The sequence below is a fragment of the Lipophrys pholis genome (genome assembly GCF_963383615.2).
Source record: "Lipophrys pholis genome assembly, chromosome: 9".
Lineage (NCBI taxonomy): Eukaryota > Metazoa > Chordata > Actinopteri > Blenniiformes > Blenniidae > Lipophrys > Lipophrys pholis.
In genome coordinates, this window is record NC_137639.1 from 17955671 (window position 1) to 17977718 (window position 22048).

Here is a 22048-nt window from a genome sequence, read left to right on the forward strand (position 1 = left end):
GAGAGAAAGTGAAAGTATCCGCATTCACCGTGCCCATTTCAATCTTGAACAAATTTCACGAGAAGTTGCTGAAGAACACACAAGAAAGGGTGCTTTGATTTGCTGTGATAACTTGTAACAAGTAATACTTGCTTAATGTAGGATGGTCTTCCACTTTCTTTCCACCTGAGCTTCATGACCTGCATACATCCATCCACCAGGACGGTGCCCTTACTCAGCGGTAGATGGCAAGAAATAAATACGACACGGTCTCCCAGTGATCTCAGATGGTGACTGTGACATCAGATGGAAATCACTTCTGGTCCGCAATAATAGTCTCAAGCCAAATTTGCCTTGACTGTCACAGCGGTGAGATATTCAATTAGTCTAACCTCTGGGTTTACAGTCTCAATTGTAAAATAAAAGGAAATGGAACAATCCTTTCTCCTTACGGATGATGAGAATGACCAATTATTCCATCAAGTTTATTATGGGTGAACATAGAGGTCACGTCTGTTTCTGTTGTTGAAAAGAAGCACGGGAGAGAGAAAGAGGTGCATAATGAAACCATACTGACAATATCCTCGCCGGGAGAGTAAATTCATTTATATTTCACAAAGTTGCTTCTGGGAAGGTTTAAAGCTCCTATAGACCAGAAGTGTTCCATCCATCCATTCATCCATTTTCTCCTGCTTATCCGTTTCCGGGTGGCGGGGGTGGCAGTCTGAGCACTGTCACCCAGATCACATTGCACCGATTAAGAGCCTTCCTGCGGGTGGTGAGCCCACGGGAAGGTGGAGTCCGGCGTGGGACATGAACCCTCTACCTTGAGATTGTGAGTCTCACGCTCTAGCAACTGAGCTAGCCGGGGGCCAGAAGTGTTCCTGATAAGGTATTTAAAAGTCTATCCCCAAAATACACATTGTGGGTAATAGACAAATGCCTGAGTTGAAGATGCTTGTGCATTTCTCACCTGGATTGATTATTATTTGACAGTCTTTTCTCAGACACAGCCGACATGTTTCCTCATTTCCATTATCTCGTACACCGTTGTGCAGAGGTCGATTTCCGTCTGAGGGCACAGTAGCTCCGACTAGTGGTGGGCAGAAGCATGGCAGTTAAGAGGAGCCTTGTACATGAATGAAACACTCAACGACGAATATTTCTGTTGCCAATTGATTAGGGGAGGACCCTTTAGTCTGGTCGCAGTGAGTTTGTCACACTTCACCGAATCAGACGTGACTTTCAATATGCTACAACAACAATGCTATCCTGAAAAAAATCACCCGACCGTATCACCAGAGCCTTTTGGATAAAACAAATGCAGGGAACCTTTTTTGCAGCATCTTTGGGCAAAGAAAACTCTTTGAATGATCTTTGCATTATGTCTTGCTGCCTATCCATTAGCTAGAAGTCACTGTAGCTTGTAGTAGCAGTTTCATTGTATGGTATAGTGGCGACTCCTTGAACCTTCACACTGTAAGAACACAGATTTTAAGCAATGGCAAGAGATGTTTTTATAATTGCGTATCTTTATCCGGGACAGCCAGACTCCTATGAAAACGTTTCAGCTTGTGTTTGCAGAAGCTCTTGTGCTTATCCGTCCAATTGACCCGCAGATAACAGACTTTTCCTCTTTTTATTTCCTCCTTCTAGTCAGACGGAGTTAATATTTTGAGGAAGCCTGTTTAAAAACACACGAGCACCATGTGCACAACTGCACACAGAGGCATAAACATTTTAGCTTGTGTGGCCTTGTGCAAAGTTCTGTCACTGTATGCATACATCTGTGGGCTGTATGGGAGCAATACTGTCCAACCGCAGGCTCTGCACTATAATATTAAATGGGACTCTCAGTAGAACACACTCAAAGGGAATATACACAAACAAAAAAAAAAGGGGGGGAAAAAAATGTGACAGTGAAAGCAGAAGTTGGTCTCCGTGCACCGTGAAATAGGGAAATATCCCAGCTTGAAAACAAAGGAAAACGAGAAGTCATGTCAATTTGCATTACTATTTGGAAGCTGGCTTGTTGAAAGTGACGCCTGAGGCAAGATGTTAGCAGTAACGGTGGCTGGTGTTGTGTAACAGGCAGCTGAATAAACAAAATTGTGGCACAATGACTTCAGGATTTTTGTTTTTGGATTTGATATTTGCAGAACTGTTATTTAAACTATAAACTCAACCAAAGTTAATGATTTAATAGAAAAATTAAGAGGGAGCCAACATGGGGCCCCTGTGAATAGTCCCGTTCTGAATATAGTGATGAAAACTGAAAACAGAACTTAGAAACAGACTTCCTGAAAGAAGGTGACACTTGTACAAATATGGTCAATCATGCAAAGCCTTTGAATGCAAATGTTCGAATGCATCCACTTCCTTTCATAGTTAATAATTGTTCATTGTGGGGTTTGCTTGGTAGAGCGGTCGTCTCCCAATCAAAACGCCGCAGGTTCAATTCCCGAAGGAAATTCCAACACGCCGAAGTGTCGTTGGGCAAGTCACTGAACCCCAAACTGCTCCCACTGGAGTGCTGGCGCCTTGCATGGCCGCAGGGTCAATTGGTGAGTGAATGTGATGAACAATGTAAAGCACAGTTGAAAGGCGCTATATAAGTGAAGTCCATTCACCATTTCATTCATTCATTCATTTTCTTCCGCTTATCCGTTTCCGGGTCGCGGGGGTGACAGTCTGAGCACCGTCACCCAGATCACATTGCACCATTTAAGAACCTTCCTGCAGGTGGTGAGCCCACAGGAAGGTGGCGCCCGGCGTGGGACACGAACCCACTACCCTGAGATTGTGACTCTCATGCTCTACCAACTGAGCTAGCCGGGGGACTTACCATTCACCATTTCATGTTTTTTTATTGTTTTGGACAAATCTTGATTTTATGGTTGTGGAGTTGTCAAAAAGGCTCAATAAGTGAATGTTTCTGCATCTTTTTTTCCAAATAAACTTTTTTATTTATCAACTATTTTACATCATTACTGTGTGTTTTTGATGGTAGTGAAATTCTCATGTTACTAATATTTGACACATTGATTAATGTCTGTGATTGGATGACTTTACTAGGGAAATCACAAAGATAGTTTTCTTTGCAGTTGCCTATTGAATTTTCTCGATGTCAAGAGTGGTGCTCAGTCAGGCCATGACCTCAGCTCTACTGAATTTGAGACTCTGGGTTTCAGTGATTACAGGATCAGTGTGAAAAGGTTAATATCTGTTTGCGCGTATTCACATAAATGACGATGGTCAATAAGGCTGAACCATGCAACTGTAATCACTCAGAAAAAGTATCCCTCAATTTTAGAAAGGTTGACTAAACTAATCTAAAAGTTTAGACAACTTTGGCAATTGGAGGACCAGTTCACAATATTTGCAGCCTGTGAGCCAATTTCCAAAAATCAATGAAAAACGTAATAGGATGGGAAATTAACTAAATGCTTTTAATTGTCTAAAATCAAATGGACGCATACTTATTTCCTTTAAAAAAAAAAAAAAAACAGCCACGATTCTCATTTATCCTTGTGGCCATTGTACTGTTATTTATTCTCGTTCATTTTGTATTGCCAGTTGTGAGCTGCTAAACAATGTCTTCTCTTTTCATTGAAGCAGTGACATGATCACCGACTCGGTCCTATTCTGAACAAGGAAAGTATTCAAACTTAAAATATCCTCTTGCTGCGGTGGCGATTGCTCCAGTTGAAAGAGCAATGCTCATCTGTGGATAAGTGGAGCGCTACAGTGCAGCCTTCTCCTCTTACAAATATGCATTTCAACGAGATTGCCACAAGTGACCTTGCCGCTAACAGCAAATGCCACCCTCCTGTTTATGGGGGTGCACACGGAAAAGGTCAGCCAGGTTTATTGTCGGTGGCCTACAAGGCGAGATCATGCAGACATGTTGATCATGAGTAGCCATCACCTGTCTGTGTGTATGTGTGTGTGTGTGTGTGTTAACATGACTGCACATTTCATAAAGCCACGATTTATAGTCCCGAAAGAAAAAGCACAGCAATTTCTCACCAACAATCACTCCGCTGTATCTATCCGCTGACGGCTGTTTACATTCGATTTATCGCGTTGAGTTTATGTTCCAGCTCATTAAACAGGCACGCAAACAGCTCGACCACCAGTCGGCACGAACCCATTGTAGGAACTGATGACGGTGGATGATTGGATGGTACAATGCCACAACGGCTGAAATTGCCACTGTACCATTACAAGCTCCTGCGCGATGCAGGACATTTATTACCAACACACCATTGTTCCCCGTGGTTACATAGCCTCCATCAGTGTGATTTCAGTGGAGAGGAAAAAAGGGGAACAGTGACTGTGGGGAAGCAGCTGATTATGGGTTTGATAGTTCTGTACACTCAACTTCAACTTCACTTTATTTGTATGGCAACTTTCAAACTAACACAGCTCAAAGTAGTTCAGAATTTAATCAAATATAATAGAACTCAAAGTGTTGTTAAAAAACTGGAATTCAGTTCCACTCAGGGATGTTTGGATACAGTTCATCAATCACAGAGAATGACAAGTGCTTTTTCAAAACTGCAATTGTACGTAAATTGTTACTTGATTGCATGTATTAATGGTTATTTGTTTTACTTTTCTATTGATAACTGTAATTTGAGTGGATTCACATTACAATGACTATTCCTCTGTTTTTATCTTTGAACAGCCAAACTGTCTAAGAAAAAAATATATTAATATACATTTTAATGTCGTTCAGTTTTTCGGAGTTTTGAAAAGCAATAATGACATAATTTGATCTAAATTCATAAATCTTCAGGCTGAAAGTCAGCATGAACAAGATCAGCAAATGAGCAAGTGAAAGATTGTGATACAATTCTGAAGCATCTTATCGATTTAGAAAGAATACTTCAAACAATTTTGAAGAAACTGATAAACACAGTAATACATGTTCTTACATGGACGCTTTACATTTGTATACTTGTGTAAAAATGATAGGTTGGCAAACAGAAACAAGGAATAAATAAATAAATAAATAAGAAAAATAAACTTTAGAATTATGATGACGCAATGAAAATTTTAAAATTTTCGAGGTAAAAAACCAAAAGGGGTTTCCTAAAACATGCTTGTGAATCTAAGTTGTCGTGCAAATAAATACAGAGGTAGGAATGCTTGAAAAAAATTTAATCACAGTAGTTTAGCGCCTATTTGTGCTGTTACTTCCTTGCAGGCACCCCCCCTCCACACACACACACACACACACACACACACACACACACACACACACACACACACACACACACACACACACACACACACACACACACACACACACACACACACACACACACACACACACACACACACACACACACACACACACACACACACACACACACACACACACACACACACACACACACACACACACAAGAAAATAGTTCACAACGCCTCCCGGGTGAAAAATAAACAGCTTGCAGAGAAGCATTACTGTGGTTCACATTTTGTTTTTAACTGTAATGTCTTTGTCGACGGATCACAGTTGATAACACAATAGATACAGAAAAACACCGTTCTGTATTTCTGATTTGGACGGGATCTGAATCTGAGTCAGCAAACTCCTTTATGATATCGTCAACACTTGAGCTGTTCATACTCAGCAGTGACAAATCTGCTCTGCAACACAATGAAGCGCACTTCAGGCTTACCCCTGAGCTGCAGACTGACAGAGGGTATTAGCGCGGCAAACAATACAGGCAGGCTTTTCAAAGAGGGTCTGCCTTTCGTGGATTTCCATGTCTTTGCAGTTTATTTTGTTTTCGTTTGATTTTTGGATCAGTTTTCCATTCCGGCTATTCACAACATGAGAAGACAGACTATAACCAGCCTGTTTCTCTTTATCGAGATAACACTCATCTGATTTAAACTGAGTTACTGTAGCGTCTGAATAAATGAACACTGATGCATGTTGTGTTTCCCCGCGTTAACTCTGACGCACAGCATCCTCTGCTGTTCAGAGAGAATATGGGAGAGCCAGCGCTGCTTTCTAGTGGCAGAGGAGAAGAATGATCTGATGAGTTTGAGATAGGATAATGTGCCATAAGCCATGACAAAATGAACAGGCATGCAAATATGAACGCACAATACTCCTATCAACAGAATAAATATGTGTGGAGGATGACAAGGGGAGATATCTATTTTGCGAGGTTTCACCTGTGTCATTCGATGATATGCAAGATATTTGATAACCGGGCTTTGTTTTGTCTTTCAACATGGTGGATGTCACAGCGATGAGGAAGCACCCTACTCTGACTTCTACCCCATCATCTCCGCTGATGTGATGTCTGTCAAAGAGATCCTCAACATGGACATCATCCGCAGAGACAGGACATGGTGAGACACGACGAAATCATGTTTATGCACATGGGTCTGCTTGTCAGGAGAAGTCATTTTTTCATGACATTATCAATGAGGGTTTGATTTGCAGAGGAATCTGACCGAAGTACAATGCCTGTTATACGGAGGTCTTTTTTTTTTACCACTTGGGGGGCAAAATGGATCGTCCTCATGCAGTGATTAGTGTTTCTTTACCTGCAGGCTAAATAAAGCACATATATATATATATATATATATATATATGCTATAATATATATATATACTATATGCTACTAAAAATGTTCACGCTGCAGCTAAAAAAAACTGTCTATAGTTGAAACAGTAAAGTTGGACCAAAAAAAAGGAAAAAGTGAATCCATAGTTAAAATTTATTTAAATTAACAAATTTTTGAGAAAAGAACCTTATATTTATTTTTTTGCCTAAAAGAGGCCATAATGCCTCATTACCACGACATGCAATCTATAAGCATAAAGTTCATAATATGTTCTGAAAATCAAGTAAATGTATTCCAAAACTTTACAAAAAGTGCTGCAACTTGAAAACAAAATTTCTTATGAGTACTACTTAATTCTACAACAAAACCCTTTACTTTCCTTTTTGTTTTGCCTGAACAAAAACTTTCCCAGAAATCCGGGGAAATAAAAGCCCACGCGTCTCGTAGGGATTGCACTCGAGCTGAAGCCAGAGACTTTCAATACCAAATTAATGACCACACAGTGCGAAATGAAATCTCCATCTGCAGCTCTTCAGTAGGAAACGTTATTTTTAATCCCCACGCTGGATGAGTCTTTTTGTGTGTGCATAATGGCAACAACTGTGGCTGAGTCTCTTCTCTTCACGCCGAAATGAAGCCTGTAAGGAAGCCTCCACTTCACTCCGGAGCACTTCCTTCCCCAGATAATTTGTGCATGTTAAAAACCGCCTGTCCATCAGCAGGCTCCACCACATCTTCTTTCTCTCTCCAGTTTATTTTGCGAGGAGAAGGGGTCAAATTCTACTGATCCTTTGCCCCGCAGGCGAATACAGCACAAGTGCTTTCATGCTATGATAGAGTCTCATTAAACAACGGAAATCAGGGCGTTTTTTTTTTTTTTTTCCCCCTTTACTGGCGTCTGTCTGAGAAAGGGCCAGCTGGGTCCCTTCATTTGCTGTTTCACAGATGCCGTGAAGCCAATAAGCCAATAAACCGTCTAACTGAGTCATACAACGAAGGCTTTGTGTATTTGTGTTTGAATAAAGAAATCAGGGGGAGCTCCACCACCAGTGATGATAAAGTTCATCCTGTAACACTACTGGATATTTGATTAGTTAATTTGCATGAGATTATCATCACTTAACTGAGAGTAACGCTCTTGAATGACAGCGACACCACTCTGTGACCTTTGGTGGTCTCGCACTTCCTGGCTGAGCCGCTGTTGATCCAAATCACGTCCTTATAGATTTTACACACCTGCAGCCATGGCGGTAATTGGAACACCAGAATTCAAAGATTTGGATCGCTCAGCAAGCAAATACTTTTGGCAATATAGTGTTTGTCAAAGGTAAAGTCAGAAGGAAGGACAAAGACAGTTCATGCAACATGCAACAAAATCTTCAGGCCGGAGGTCAGGGTGGATGGATGAATCAAACAAAATGTGCACTTTAACCCACACAATGGATGTTTAACCCATTTAGAACCACAAATTAGTCTAGTCTTGAAACTAGAAGCAGTGGTTGCAGAGCTCCCTGAGAGTGAAATACCAGTCGTAAGAATAATTATGGCAGATGAAAACTTCGGCGCTGAGCTTGAATAGACAAGGAGAAAAACTAAAATGTTCCGCAACCCGCTCCAAAAAAGCAAGCATGCAAAATTCCTACAGTAATGATTGTTGTTATTATACGTTGTATAATGATTATATTATATATTAGATGTCATATGTTTATTTTATGTGTATGCTAATCTTAACCCATGTCCTACTTATCTCTACTTGCATCTACATATCATAAATAGATATAAATAACCAATAAAGTGCGTTAGACAGCAAGCTGACATTGATTTGTTTTGGTCGGTTTTCCTTGTAAGAAGTCAACTGAACAGCTGATTAAGCAGTAATGGACTAATGGATTTGATTCGTTGTCGAGCAGAAAAGCTTTAACTTATTAAAAGATCTGGATCTAAGAGAGGATTTTGTCGATGGCATGTTGGAGTCATCTTTTACTTTCTAAGTGTCTTATGATTGCACTGCCAGAACAGGATTACTGCTCCGCTGTCATGAAGAGGAAGTCATATATTTAAAAATAAGTCCCAGGATAGGAAGGTTTAGGTCACAGAGGATTGTTGCCGCTAGTCAGTGATTTGCTTTACCAAAATCCCTCTTCTGCTGAAGGGGCACCTTGTCCTGCTTGGGTCACTCAGTATCCATGTTGGAATTCAATAGTACTTTAACATGTGAAGGCTTAGCAGGAGCCTTTTTCCAGTTCTCCAATCCTTTCACGACCTGATTAAGCTCTTCTGTCATAAAGGATTCGACATTTCTTGTGTCAATCCCCAAAATAACAGCTGCTTTTTTCTTCAGACCATGAAAGGAAGCTCTGGCTGTGAAGTAAACAGATGGACAAACAGAGGTCACAATGAGTATTAAAGGAGAAGATTAGGAAGCCTGAGAGAGTGTGAGTTACTGAGAACGAAGATTGAAAAGGAGGGAACCGACCCGAGAATGAAATCACACCCTCTTGAATTACAAAATACAGTCGACAGTAATGAGTACCAGCTGCCGATTTAGCTCTCTTCATCCCAACCAGTCTGCATCGGCCACTAAAATGCTTACTCATGCAAACTTTTTGGTCAGATTTTGGTCTTTTTGGTTTGATCCTGCACTTGGGATCTTTGTGTCTAAAGTGGGCATCTTCTCCCTGTCACATACTCCCAGCTTCTTTAAACAATCAAAAACTTTTATGCTTGGATAATTATTTACTCTAAAACCATGATGGTGCGACTATGTGCATGTCTGTCTGTCTGCCCTGTGATGGACGGGCGACCTTTATCGAGTGTGCTTTGTCTTTCACCCATTGTCAGTTGGGACTGGCTCCAGCCACCCACCACCCCGAGACAAATAAAGTAGGTATAGAAGAAGAATCTAATTTATACACGATTTATATCCTCCTCCAATGCACTGAATTAAATATGGCATCATATTTATTTATAAAAGTGATTATAAATCTACCAACATAGATGACTGACTCCTGTAATAAAAGACTAGGGTGGACTACAAGATGAAGCTGAAAGCTCGTGAGGATTTGCAAACCTTTTGTAGAACTGTTCCTGATGCCGGAGTGTGACATTTGTTTTGATGCGTCTGGAAACGAATGCAATAAATATTCACGTCTTGGCAAGTTCAACTCCAACTGCATGTTACAATCTGATTCACATAACGGTTTCTCCACCATCTTCCCCTCATGGTTTGGATTACGACAAAAAATCGTGCTGCTGACTCATGCGTGCCGATTTTGTCTTGGCATGCACCGGATCAGAAGGCAGTGTTGAAATTTGCATTTGGAGCAATAATCAAACCATAAACCCCTCATATACCCACTAACCTGAAGTGATCCGGCGGTTCTGTTCCCTGAAGGCTTAAAATCTCTGAGCCCACAGAGATTAAAAACACCAACACTAAATATAACCCGTGGCAAACTTTTTTACTGGAGCACCTGGGAGTGCGACTGTGCACACGTCTGCATAGGCATGTCTGCACATGCATTCATATGCATAACTATAGACGCTGTTTGTGCGTTTTACTGAACGATCACAACCATGTGTGGGACCCGTTCATGGTCGGGCATCTATAAAAGCTGTGAGAAATGTTTGTGTGAATATTTAAGATTCTGTCTTTGTGTTTTGCGTGTCGATGTGAGTGTGTGTGTATGTGCCAAAATAATTAAGCCCGGGGGACTGTCAATCAAAACATGGTTCAGGATACACACCCCTCTGGCGATGAGAGGGGAAGCATTAAAACACAAGCAATATTCATGATTGTGTGTCTGTGTACATGCATATGGATGAACTGCATGTACACAGGAGATCCATAAGCACTATGTGTATATGTATATTTTCACAGGCGCAACATGCAACGTTTGGCATATGCATTATAGACTACCTGTGGGTTTCACTGAAGCCTTTTGAGGGGCTTCTAATTGTGTTTACCAGGCTTTACAAAGTAAAGGTTCAAGAGCACTGGAGCACATAAAATAAACCCCCATCTTTGTGGGGTTTAATTGATTTAGTGCATTCCCTAGTCTTTTACCATGACCTTACTCTTCACAATTAAAGACATTCCCTCAATATTAAATTCATTGCAATCTCAACTTCAAAACACATTTCTAGTCTTTAATGCATGTAAAATATCGTGGGTGCTGCATTTTAGACCCTAAAGGTAGGTCCGACCGCACAATTGTTGCATATTCCCAGTGTTTGGGCTCCATCAATTACAGCACACACTACATTGCTGAAAATTTACTCTAAACTCAAATGTAACTATACTTACATTTATTTTCTAAAGGGGACCTAAGATGTCCCCAGAGTGACAGGACACACACACACACACACACACGCGCACGCGCACGCGCACACGCACACGCGCACGCAATGTTTTTATGCATTGCATATCTCCCATATAAATGGAGTTATTGTCCTTATGGTGATTTTCTTTACACATCCACAATGATGACAAGTATGTAAGAGCATGCAAAGCGTTTTGTCCCTGCCACTGTAATAAACACACATTTATTTGCACAGCCTATCTTATGGAGCTCCCTTGACATAAGGTATTTCCAGGCCACTGACCTTAACCATGATCTAGCTCTTAGAATTAAAATCACACCTTGACTACTTAAAAAAAAAGTAAATTGATGCCATGTATTAAATTCCGGTTCCCAAACAGGAGGCCGGACCCCACAAGCCTAGTAGAGTTTTTGCTTGAAGACCCTACAAAGTGACAAGCACCAGGATACACAAACACATAATCAAAAACAAGCCTTGAACCTCACTCCCCAGTCAGAGCCGTTGCCCTACTTACTTTGTCAAGTCGCTGCCCACATAACGAAAGATAAAAATGTGCTTCTTCTGAGTGAATAGACCATCACAACTGCTGCCATCTCCATGACAACCAAGTTGATGAAAGGGAAGTCAAGGATGTCACCGAGCCAGCGACGGAGTATCTCTTTGAACTGTCCACACCTGAAGGATTCCTGGAGGGGGTGCATCAACATCATCACCATCATCATCATGTGTGAGATTTTCAGAGTAGCGGCATCGCTCCTCTTCACAGTGATGTGAATCAGAAGAGGCAGCCAGACCCAAAAATTCCTCCTTGTAGAAAAACCAACGTCTCGAAACCTCTGAATGTGTGTGAAAATGGTGCTTATGTGAGATGACACAAAGGCATAAATGCAACAGCGCACCGCTGACTTCATCGCCGAGCCATTTAAAAGACACGCTGCCAAAATATCATGAAACCAGCACTTCTCTGTAAATGGAGTGGGGCAGGATAAAAGGTGTGGGTGTCAAAGGAAGCCTCACAATATGAAATTACTGTTTACTTCTCTCAGAGGTCAAACTCTGCTGTTATCACCATGTTCAAACTTTGGGTTGAGTAGCTGTCGCTACTCTTCCCTTTTCTGATGAAGGTGTGCGAATGTTTTGACACCCTAAGCACAAGATTAACAAAGGGATGATTACTGTCTGAAACAAAACGCTTTAAAATGTGCACACGAGCATGCTGAAGCTCCTGATCAGTTCTCGTATCGGCTCTGAAACTGGGTTTGTATTTATTTGTAGTTTTTGGCTAAAAACAAAAGCTCTTACATTTTGTAAAATGTTCTTTGCCATCAGGGAAAACCTGAAGGCAGCTGAGGAAGAATATCGAAGGCAGAAGTGGACACTTTTTGGAAATGAAGCTGAGAAGGTGGAGCTGGACGTGATCAGAAACCAACACGTACTGCGTACACGTGTTGATAAAATGGCGCTTCGAAAACAGGTATAATCGATCAGTTTCAGCTGTCACACAAGTTAGTGCACAGAAGTGTCCATACTATATTTAATTGGTAGTTACTGATGTATCTTATGTGGTTGTTTGTGAAAATGTTAATCCAATGAACAATGCTTTTTCTTTATTATAAATTCCATTCCTGTTTCTCCTCGACTCATTTTGTTTTAGTGTCTTATACTGCTTTTTTACTTATTTACCCTGTGAAATGAAAAGCATGAGTCTTCAGTTACCTTGTGTGTATGAACTACTTTTTCATTTGCCCTGGGAATCCACCAATTAACTGTCTGAAAAATAATAATACTAGACTATTTTATCAACAAATTCCTTCATTTACCCTTATTGTGCAGCAATGTCAAGCAGCTCTTAGGGATTCCTGTTCATGTAGAAATGTGTAAGCCACTGCGATCATGTACCACAACACTGGTGGTAGGTATTGGCTTTAAATGTCAGAGATGAGAAACACATTGAAGTCCCTATATCACTGCGCTGTGACAAATGGTAAACAGTCATTTGTGAAAGTGTTTCATTTGCAACATTTGAAAGGGTTTTACCCAAATATGATCCCAAAAAAGAAATAAAATCGACTTAAAGTTGTCACAGATGCCTGAAACGCGTCTTGGTGAAGCAAAGTGCAAGACATGAGAAAAGAGCTTTCAGCATGTCAGTCTGGTCTTGGTTCAGGTTGAGTTACTCATCCAGAAGCTACAGCTCCATTTTGCTTGACATCTGATGACAAAATGATTAGTGGACTGGACAGAAAACCCATGCTTACAATGTCAAGGATTCTCAGTTGTCTCGCTGTTGCAAGACAGACAGAAGCACCTAAAATGTTTAATGTTATCTGGCGTATGTCATGCAAATCTCAAGTTCAAGTTCAAGCGTACTTTGTTATTCACGGAGGGGCAATTCGTGTGCTGCAGCACTTTACAGGGCATCCAAAAAACAAACCCATATACTGCATAGACTCACACAGGTCCATTAAAATAAACAGCAGCATGGGAACAAGGGCGTTTTATGAGGCTCATTTATGCACAACAGTGACAACATTCCCTCCAGATTCCGCATTCCCTTTGTCTATATTTCTATCTATCATCTGCAAACGCAGAGATATGAACCAATGGCAGTGTACCGGCAACATTGTGGACAGAATTGAGACTGGTGAATAATGGTGATGTCTGCGTCGAGGCGTTTAACGACCTCACAGAAAACCGCTGCATGCCGTTTCCAATTGAGCAACATTAGAGCAACCACCTGGCATCGCCATCGGAGTGAACATTTACTTCCTTTTTTTTTTGTCTCCACTCTTTTTCTTGTCTCAAAGCATATTGAATCTAGTTAACGGGACTTGGTCATATGTCTTGGAAGATGGTTCTTGGAAATCTCTTGTGTTCTTTTACATCTTTCAATGTGGTAACACAGAAATCATCAACATAGAAAACTGAGGTCATTTAGCCAACATAGTGTCTTCCAAGACGTATGACCAAGTCCAGTTAACTTGATTCAGTTCGCTTTGAGATGCATCCTACCGAGACAAATGACAATATATGCAGACACTCTTCTTCTTGGGATTTGACCCGTATGTTAAGTTACAGTGGTGCCAGCTCGTGAATTGTATGACAAATGGCCATTCAAACACCTTGAACACATGGAGGTTGGTGGTGATATTTACATGTTCTGAAGTGTACCTATCTGGTTTTGTGCATACGTAGGGTAATGACTGGGTCTTGTAATGCTTGTTCTCTATTTTGACTATGCCAGTTTCGTGCCGGATGGAAACAGAAAGAACTCACCGAAAAGTGGATGGGCCAAGTCAACTAGAAAAGACTTGGCTTTATATGGTGAAGGATCAGCGAGTGTTACAACATTGTGCAGTATTCCTGCAATATTCAAGTGAAATACACAAAAAAGCAATTCAGTGTTATTGCAATTGACAATTGGACATATGTCCAACTTGACGGGAAATGTCACAGTCCAATTAACTAGGTCCTTTAGCAAAACGGGCCACTAAAAATGTCAAATATGGAACAATCCCTCCGTACTATAAAGCAGTCTTCCAACATATCAGCATATTTCTTTCTCTGTTGCACAAACTCCTAATTTACAAATGTGGGCTATTTACGTTCTCTTCCTGCTTCAGGCAGAAAAGAAAGCATCCGACTACATTAAGTACCTGGAACTGCTGAGTCAGAAGGCCCCAGACTTTCCAATCCCTCTGAGGGCTCACACCGTCTGGGAGGGAATGACAGTAAAACTATGCTGCACCGTCAAGGGCTGCCCGCCCCCAAAGGTTACGTGGTAAGAACTCCTCTCTCCAGCACTTCATTCTTGTGGCCTTCACTGACCTACACTGATTCATTTTCAATGAGGCTTCTACTAGATCCTGACATTGAGGGTATCTGCAGACGGGTGTCACTTTAAATTCCTCTCGCACTTGGTTAGAGCGAGTTGGAACGGAAGAAAATCCTCCAAAAAGTTGTCGCTTTCTTAGAACAAGTACACATTAGGTACAATTCTAATTCTAAAAAAAAAAAACTTGGGACAATAGCTGTTTAAATAACAATGAATGCAGAGCTCATACAAGCAGACAAACACATTGAGATGGTGAAAAGGACAACGATCACTTACAATGGTTATCAACCAAAAATATACCAAACAAATTAGGGGTCAAGGATTTGTCAAAAAAAGCAGATCTAGCACTTCCTCTTATGTATGATGATGGTGATCATCTTTCAGTTGCTTCTCTTTGGGGTCAGAACAGTAAAGCTTGATCCACATTTTTAAAAAAAAAACATCTCAAAACCTCACAGAGGAAGAGAAAAAGTGAGCAAAATCACCAGTTACCTTTCGTCAAAGTGGAAAAAAGTTGACGCCAAACAAAACACTTAGATGGCAGGCTGACTGGCTTAATCTCTCCTCCTCCCACTTGAAGTCACTCCTCTTCGCTCTTATATACACTACAGCTTAACAGCTTATCAGGGGCAGCAAATGACTCACACTTCAAGCACCTGAGAAGAGTTGGTAGAAAGAGAGAGGCCACGGAGTACGGAGTGGAGAGCAGGATTTTTCAAAAGGTTTCTCAGATATGAAATTTTAGATTATTTTTCTGTGTCTTATTTTGAATCAAAAATGGGATATAAAGATTGGCACATCAAATTGTATGATAATTTTACAGAATGTCACATTAATTCTCAACTTGGGTGGCATAAATGGTGAATAATTTATAAAACTGTTTTCAAAGAAATTTTAAATATAAAGTGAACCTGGATTAAGTTGCTTAAATAACTTTTGGTGTTTTTTTTTTTTTTAATCAAAGAAGACAAGCATTCTAAATTAAGCTTTAGTTTTATGTTGAACTGTTGTGTTTTACACCAATATAAATTAGATATCTTCCGTGTTGTGGACAGAAAGATGAGCATGAATACTTATGTGAAGTATTTTAAAGAATGCAGCTCTTTTTGTAGCCTGACAGTGAATCATCTGTCATTTTCTTTCATGGCTCATTCTTAAAACAGGGAAAGGCTATTGCATTTGTCATGGCATCATTGAAAATGTTGTATTTATTAGTTAAAAAATAAGCAGGTCGGTGAGGTCACGCACCTACATGTGCAAGCAAATGAAGAGCTATTAAAAGTCAATGTGTTCCGTCCAAACAAATGAGCATCATGCCACGACACCTCTGGCATCCCGAGCTCAACATCACACGTGACATTAATGTGAAATCACCTGCGTTAATTCAGGCTCGGTGCCAAACTGTCGACCTTGATAGTTGAGCTGCCGCGAGTCTCTGAAAAGTCAGGCGTGTGCTCAGTATTCACCTTGAGATCCCGACAAGTTCTGGCTCACCGTTCCGCCATCCCGTATGGGACACATCAAGACCAATGAGCTGCAGAGGGGCTGCTCTCAACAACGCCGCCGCGCGCATGCCACAACAAGAGATCAAAGGCCCCCACTGGCTGTTATAGATTCAGCCGCACTAACATTTCATTATGAAAAGCCATGCATAAGTTATCAGTAGGCAGACGCACGAGCCACCCAAGTGAAGTCAGATGTTCGTTTGCTTTGATATTCACAGAAACTGTAACCTTTCTTCCTCAGGTACAAGGATGGCCGGCGTCTCATAATGCCTGCACAACCATGGAATTATAATCTTCAGCAAAACTTTGGTCTCAACATACTGGAGATCAGAAGGTGGGTAACAACCTCAAAGCCCTGTGAGTGGCAGGAATATTTTTATTAATGGGTTCTTTTGTTAAAAAAATTAAATAAAAAAAATGCTGTATAGATGCGATAGAGAGGGGGAAGTCTTTGTACTTTAACAACCTTGCTACTGACAGATTGAGAAGAGAGTTTAAAAAACGTAACAAGATTAGGTTCGGAAAGTGTGGCACTACGAGATTAAATGCTGCTGTCAAATTTAAAAAAAATTAAAACAGGTTTGAACATTTCCTCTGTTTCTTTGGGACACCAGAGGGGAGCATATCTGGATAAAATCTGAAAAATGAAAAGGGTAGATTAAAGTAAATGGTTTCATAGAAGGGCACAGCGTCTGTTTTTCCTCATTATTGTACTTCAGAGGATAATTGACCAGGGCTGCCAGCACAGCGACACATGTTCCAGCTAGACTAATATACAGTTGCTGAGTCTTGCTTTGTGCCATCCATCTTTTGGCTTTCAACTTCCCCAGACAAGAAAGTGACCTTCTTTATCTTCCCCAAAGGTGCTCCCCTGATGATGCTGGCGAGTATAAAGTGGTAGCCAAGAGTCCTCTGGGTGAAGCGATGACCTTTGGAAAACTCGTGGTGAACTGTGAGCGATTTCTTTTTTGTGGTTGTTTTAAAGACCATTAAGGGCAGATCATAATAGCACTGATTCCAACAACTAAAGAGTGTAGTTTCTGGGCATGGACTTGTAATGAATAGTGAAATCAGAAAGAGAGGTCATCTGAGGAAGTTCAGGTTGAAAAACTAGCTTCATTTAAAAATGGATGATTTCAGGAGTCAAGCACTTTCTCATCAATGTTAATGTTATTCTGTACAAGAGCTACGTATGCCTCCTGTGCCTTGAGGAAATAAGAAAATTAGATAAACTGACAACAGAACCACTCATCTACGAGCATCTATGTGCTGCTGGACAGTAACCCGTTTCCTCAAGTTATTAACTTGAGGAAACGGCTCATTGTCTCGTTCCCTCGCGTTATATTTTTTGACCAATGTCACCGCCATCCCCGTCATATTTGTTGTTATGGATGCTTAGAGATCAAATGATGCCGACCACATTAGGTTACAATGATCTCGCGATGAAAAGCGTGAAGAAAAAAAAAACGACAACAGGAACTGCTTCTACGGATTAAATGATCTCGTTCCCTCGCTTTATTAACTCGAGGGAACGATTTATTATCTCGCTCGAACAAGGTTTTTAGTTTTTTTCTCTATGACCACTCCGGGGCTCCGCATTTGACAATTTCATCCATGTAGACATTTTGTTTCCTTTTTCTTACTATTGCTATAAAACAAAGGGAGTTATTGTGCTGAAAGAAACAAGCTCGAGCACAATAATTATAGGAGGTGATCTTTTGAGTTGTTTTTTTTATTCCCTTTTTGCAAATAATACATTACAATATAATAGAACAAAGGGACAATGTTACTCAACTGGTTTTCTTACAGAAAACAAGTCATTTAGGGGTTTCAGTCACATGAGAAATGGTCAATTATGAGTCAAATCTGGTAAATCTGAAAGTTTTAACATATTTCCTTTGGTGTTAAAGAGACTTAAAAGTAATTATTCACACCTTAAAGGCTTAAAACAACATTTAACTACATGATTTCATGTATTCTGATGAAGCTCACTTAAGGGGTTAAAATGAAGAAACACGTGACTGTAATGTCTCTGTTTTCAACAGCAACATGTCAAAGCACTTTTCACTATTGAAAACAGTGAATTTAGGAAGGTTATGTGGGCCTGTTACTTAGTACATTTGTGGACCTTCCATCAGAGTTTAGCTCAACTTGCAGCTGAAAGTTATTTTCAGAGGAAAAGCTCTGATACTTTCTCGGTAAACCTTCTGGTTACTAACAGGCTCGCCTCATCAATCCTGGAGTAACATGACAGATATCCCACTCTACCTAACGTCCACATTATCCAGTCACCCATTGGTATAATTAATGCTTGCTTGTGCTGCTGTCTGCATGTTCCTTGTATAGTTGTTGTCTCATCTTATTGTCATTTCGTCATAAAAAAAAGAAAAAGTAAGTTTCTTGTATAAAACACATACAGAATTTTATATTTAACTTCAAAGAAGTAGAAGGTTCAGGATTTTTTTTAAATTTTTGATTTACTGAGTTGTTTGTAGCGTGATAATGTTTCTTAGAAAATGTTTAAAAACTGACGTTAACTCACCGTTTTTATCTCAGATCTATAGAATTCCTCGACATTTTACTTTTAATCTAAATAGTTAACCCGTGAACTTTCCATCCTATTATACTACAGTCCTTTAAATGCTTCCAGTCTTTTTTATTGTTAAACTGGTGTTTTCTTTCTTTTGTCTTTTTAAGAAACCTTCAAAGGGAATAATCTTGAGTTTGGATTCTGTTTTCTCTACGTGCCCAGTACGCCCCTGTAGCCTTCTAAGTTTCTGTATGAATTTAATATGTTGAAAGAATCAACAGCAGGCCGAAACATCAATAAACTAGATCCCTTCGCAGCACTCATGCATAATGAATTAAATTGAGGCAGTGGGTGTAGTGGTGACTACAATATTACAGTCAGCAATATTTCTGCAGAGTGTCGTGACAGACAATTTAAACAAAGTTTTTGTGGCAGCTTTTAAATGAGTCACCCTTTCATAAAAAGTATCAGGACAGATCCAAAATTTGTTCCATATTTGTTAACTACCATGTTCCATAACTATTTGAATAACTGGTGACAATCCTAAAATTCATGATTGAATGGTCATGTAGAAAATATATTTGCATATTTCAGTCTACTTGATTTGATGCATTTGCATATCAAAAGTGGTTGAACATAAAAGTAGTAGCCGTCATATACCCAGAACTGGGTAGTCCTATATAACAATAACATATCTGCACTTTTTGCATAAAAACTACAATAAATTTGACAACTGACTTCATCGAAAGTGTGCAGACAATCTTTCATAGGAATCCAAAGGGATGTTTTGTAAATTTAAGGTAATAGTATTATATTTGGTTAGTTTAATGCTGTTAAACACAATTTATTTGATTAAAAACAGATGCTTACAGGTGTTTATTTAGAGTAAAGTTTAAAGCTTAGAGGATATTTTTCAATCCCAAAATTAGGATTAAACCAGCAGTCCAGCAGGTTATAAACTGGAACCCTCCACTGTCCCTACAGGGACTCTGTAACGGCAATCATAGAAATTTTAGGAAAAAGAAAATGTCAACACTTTGGTTCTGTTAATGAAAATAAACCCAAATGTTTCACGTTTAAGACTTTTTACAGTTAGTCTAATATGAAAAAAAACTAAATCTTATGAATATTTAAAAGAAAAATCTGTTGGAAAGTGTAAAACTTTTTTTTAAATCTAGAAATAGGCTTGAATTCACACTGGACCTCTTAAAAAAAAAAAAACTCTCTCAATCCAGTTATCTCATCCTTATCACTACATGGTACTACCCTCTTCAAAAAAGCATGTCTTCGTTAATTGATTTTAAAGGGTTACTAGAGGTTTAATCTTATTTTATTATTTGAATTGATACAGTTGCAATAAATTCAGCTCTCAAAGCGTCCTAAAACATTTCATTTCATCATGGTTTGATTTTGAAAATTGAAGAGAAAAGATCCTTCTGAGAAGAGGCATCGCCTATACTCCCAGAGTTTTTTTTTCCTCCTGCCACCCTTTGAAAACCACTGGGTCAAAGGGAATATACAAAATGTGTCTTATACAAATGACAGTGCCAGGTTTGATTTGTCAGCTGTATCTTTCCATCTCATCCCCCTTCAGTATCACGACGCTTCTCTCTCTCTCTTTCTGTCTCCGTCTCTGACCCTTCCTGCCTCTCTCCAATCTGTGCTGCTCTGCTGCTCTGCCACCCTGCGATTCAGCATGTCAAGGAGCCGTGGCCGGTTCAGAGCGCTCCCGGACCGCCGGTAAGTTTCACGCCGGCGCCTAATGAAAAGTGTCCCCTTTCATTTTCTCTGCCACCCTTTGAAGTCTCTCCCTCTAGTCGCAGACAAGGCCGAGCCCCGTGGATTTTAAGGACTGTGACGCAGCACTGTGCATGCTGCACCTCCTACAGAAACTTATAGGCGCAGTGACATGAAGCAGTGTTTGTTTATCGTGGAAATTTATGCCCCTGTGTGGGTGTCCTGGGAGATCTAAGTTAGACAATTTTAGAGGGGGGGGGGGGTTGCTGAAGGCATGAAAATGACTTGCCTCCAATTGAACAGAAACGACAGTCATGTATATTTCATCCCTGTGACAGTGGGGGATTCGTCCCACTTTGCCCCGAGCTGCAGAGCATCTCATATTGGCCATGGCACTCTTTGGCCTAGATTAGACTCCACCACGTGTGGGAAGAAGGACTTCTTGTGCCAGGCCTTGTGCATACATGCACATTATGTGATCGGGCGCTGCATATGCTGGAGAAACACGGAGGCTCCTTTTCAGAATGAGGAGGCTGTTGACACCAGAAACACAACAACACTGTTCAGCTGTCTAACATGCTCTGTGCATGTTTGTCCAACAAGGACCTCTTGTGGCGCTATGAATTATCACATTCAGACGTCATGCCAGGGAACGTGGAGACTTAGCAGGGCTGCACAGTGGCGTTAACATTCTTCCCTCATAGCAGGAAGGTTTGCAGCTTCCCAATCTGCTTTAATTGGATTTTCATTGAGCATGCTATATCAATTATTCGATGAGTCCTGGTGTCTATTGGTCACTCCATCTGCATTCCTCAGTGGCAGATCTCAAAACATTAAATGTTGCTTACTTAAAATTTTCCTGTCCTGATAAAACAAAAACACTGTTTTTTTATGGGCACCACGCTAGTTTGTGTGATTAGAATATTATTCTTGAAAACATTGCTTGGATGGTGTAATGGAATACCTCAGCAGGATATATACTGCTCGTGTAGGTGAAAAGATATTTGGGCTCAGTAATGAAGGAAAAAAAGCTACAGTGCAGAAAGCTTATTATTTACTTAGGCTGATTCAAAACGTAAGCATCAGTGATGAAAATATTGAGCATTTACCTTAAGTGCACATCATGTGGTGGAAATGAGGAAACATCTTCAGGCATTCCTTCCAAACAGGTGAGTTCAATCCGGCAACTGCAGTGAAGTGGGAGGAGTCAAAAGCAGACCCCACCTGTTCAGAGGAAGTAAAAGACAGGCCCACCAAACTAAACTAATGTTATTCACTCAGTTATCTACTTCAACCTCCATCTTCCAGCGTGGGAGTTGATAAAAATCTCAATATTTTCACTTGCGTGCTTTGACATCCTAAAATAAGTGTAGATTTGTTAATGATCTTTTAACACGATCAGTAAGTAACAATGGATGTTAAATGTATATATGAACTATCTATGTGGTTGCTGTAGCTCAGTTGGGAGAGCAGATTTTCTTCCTGTCCCAATGTTGATCGTTCAATCCCTCAAACTCAACCTGTCGACGTGCTGAAGTGTCAGAAG

The 22048-nt window shown here is 40.3% G+C and overlaps 1 protein-coding gene across 1 annotated transcript in view; it reads left to right on the forward strand.

Moving 5' to 3' along the window:
- myom3 (myomesin 3) overlaps positions 1–22048 on the forward strand; it is a 78411-nt gene that overhangs the window by 5998 nt on the left and 50365 nt on the right. The window contains exons 3-8 of the mRNA XM_080471007.1: positions 6250–6354; positions 12225–12369; positions 14519–14676; positions 16477–16569; positions 17099–17187; positions 20461–20505. Coding sequence (XP_080327133.1) covers positions 6250–6354; positions 12225–12369; positions 14519–14676; positions 16477–16569; positions 17099–17187; positions 20461–20505 — 635 coding nt within the window. The remainder of the gene's footprint in view (positions 1–6249; positions 6355–12224; positions 12370–14518; positions 14677–16476; positions 16570–17098; positions 17188–20460; positions 20506–22048) is intronic.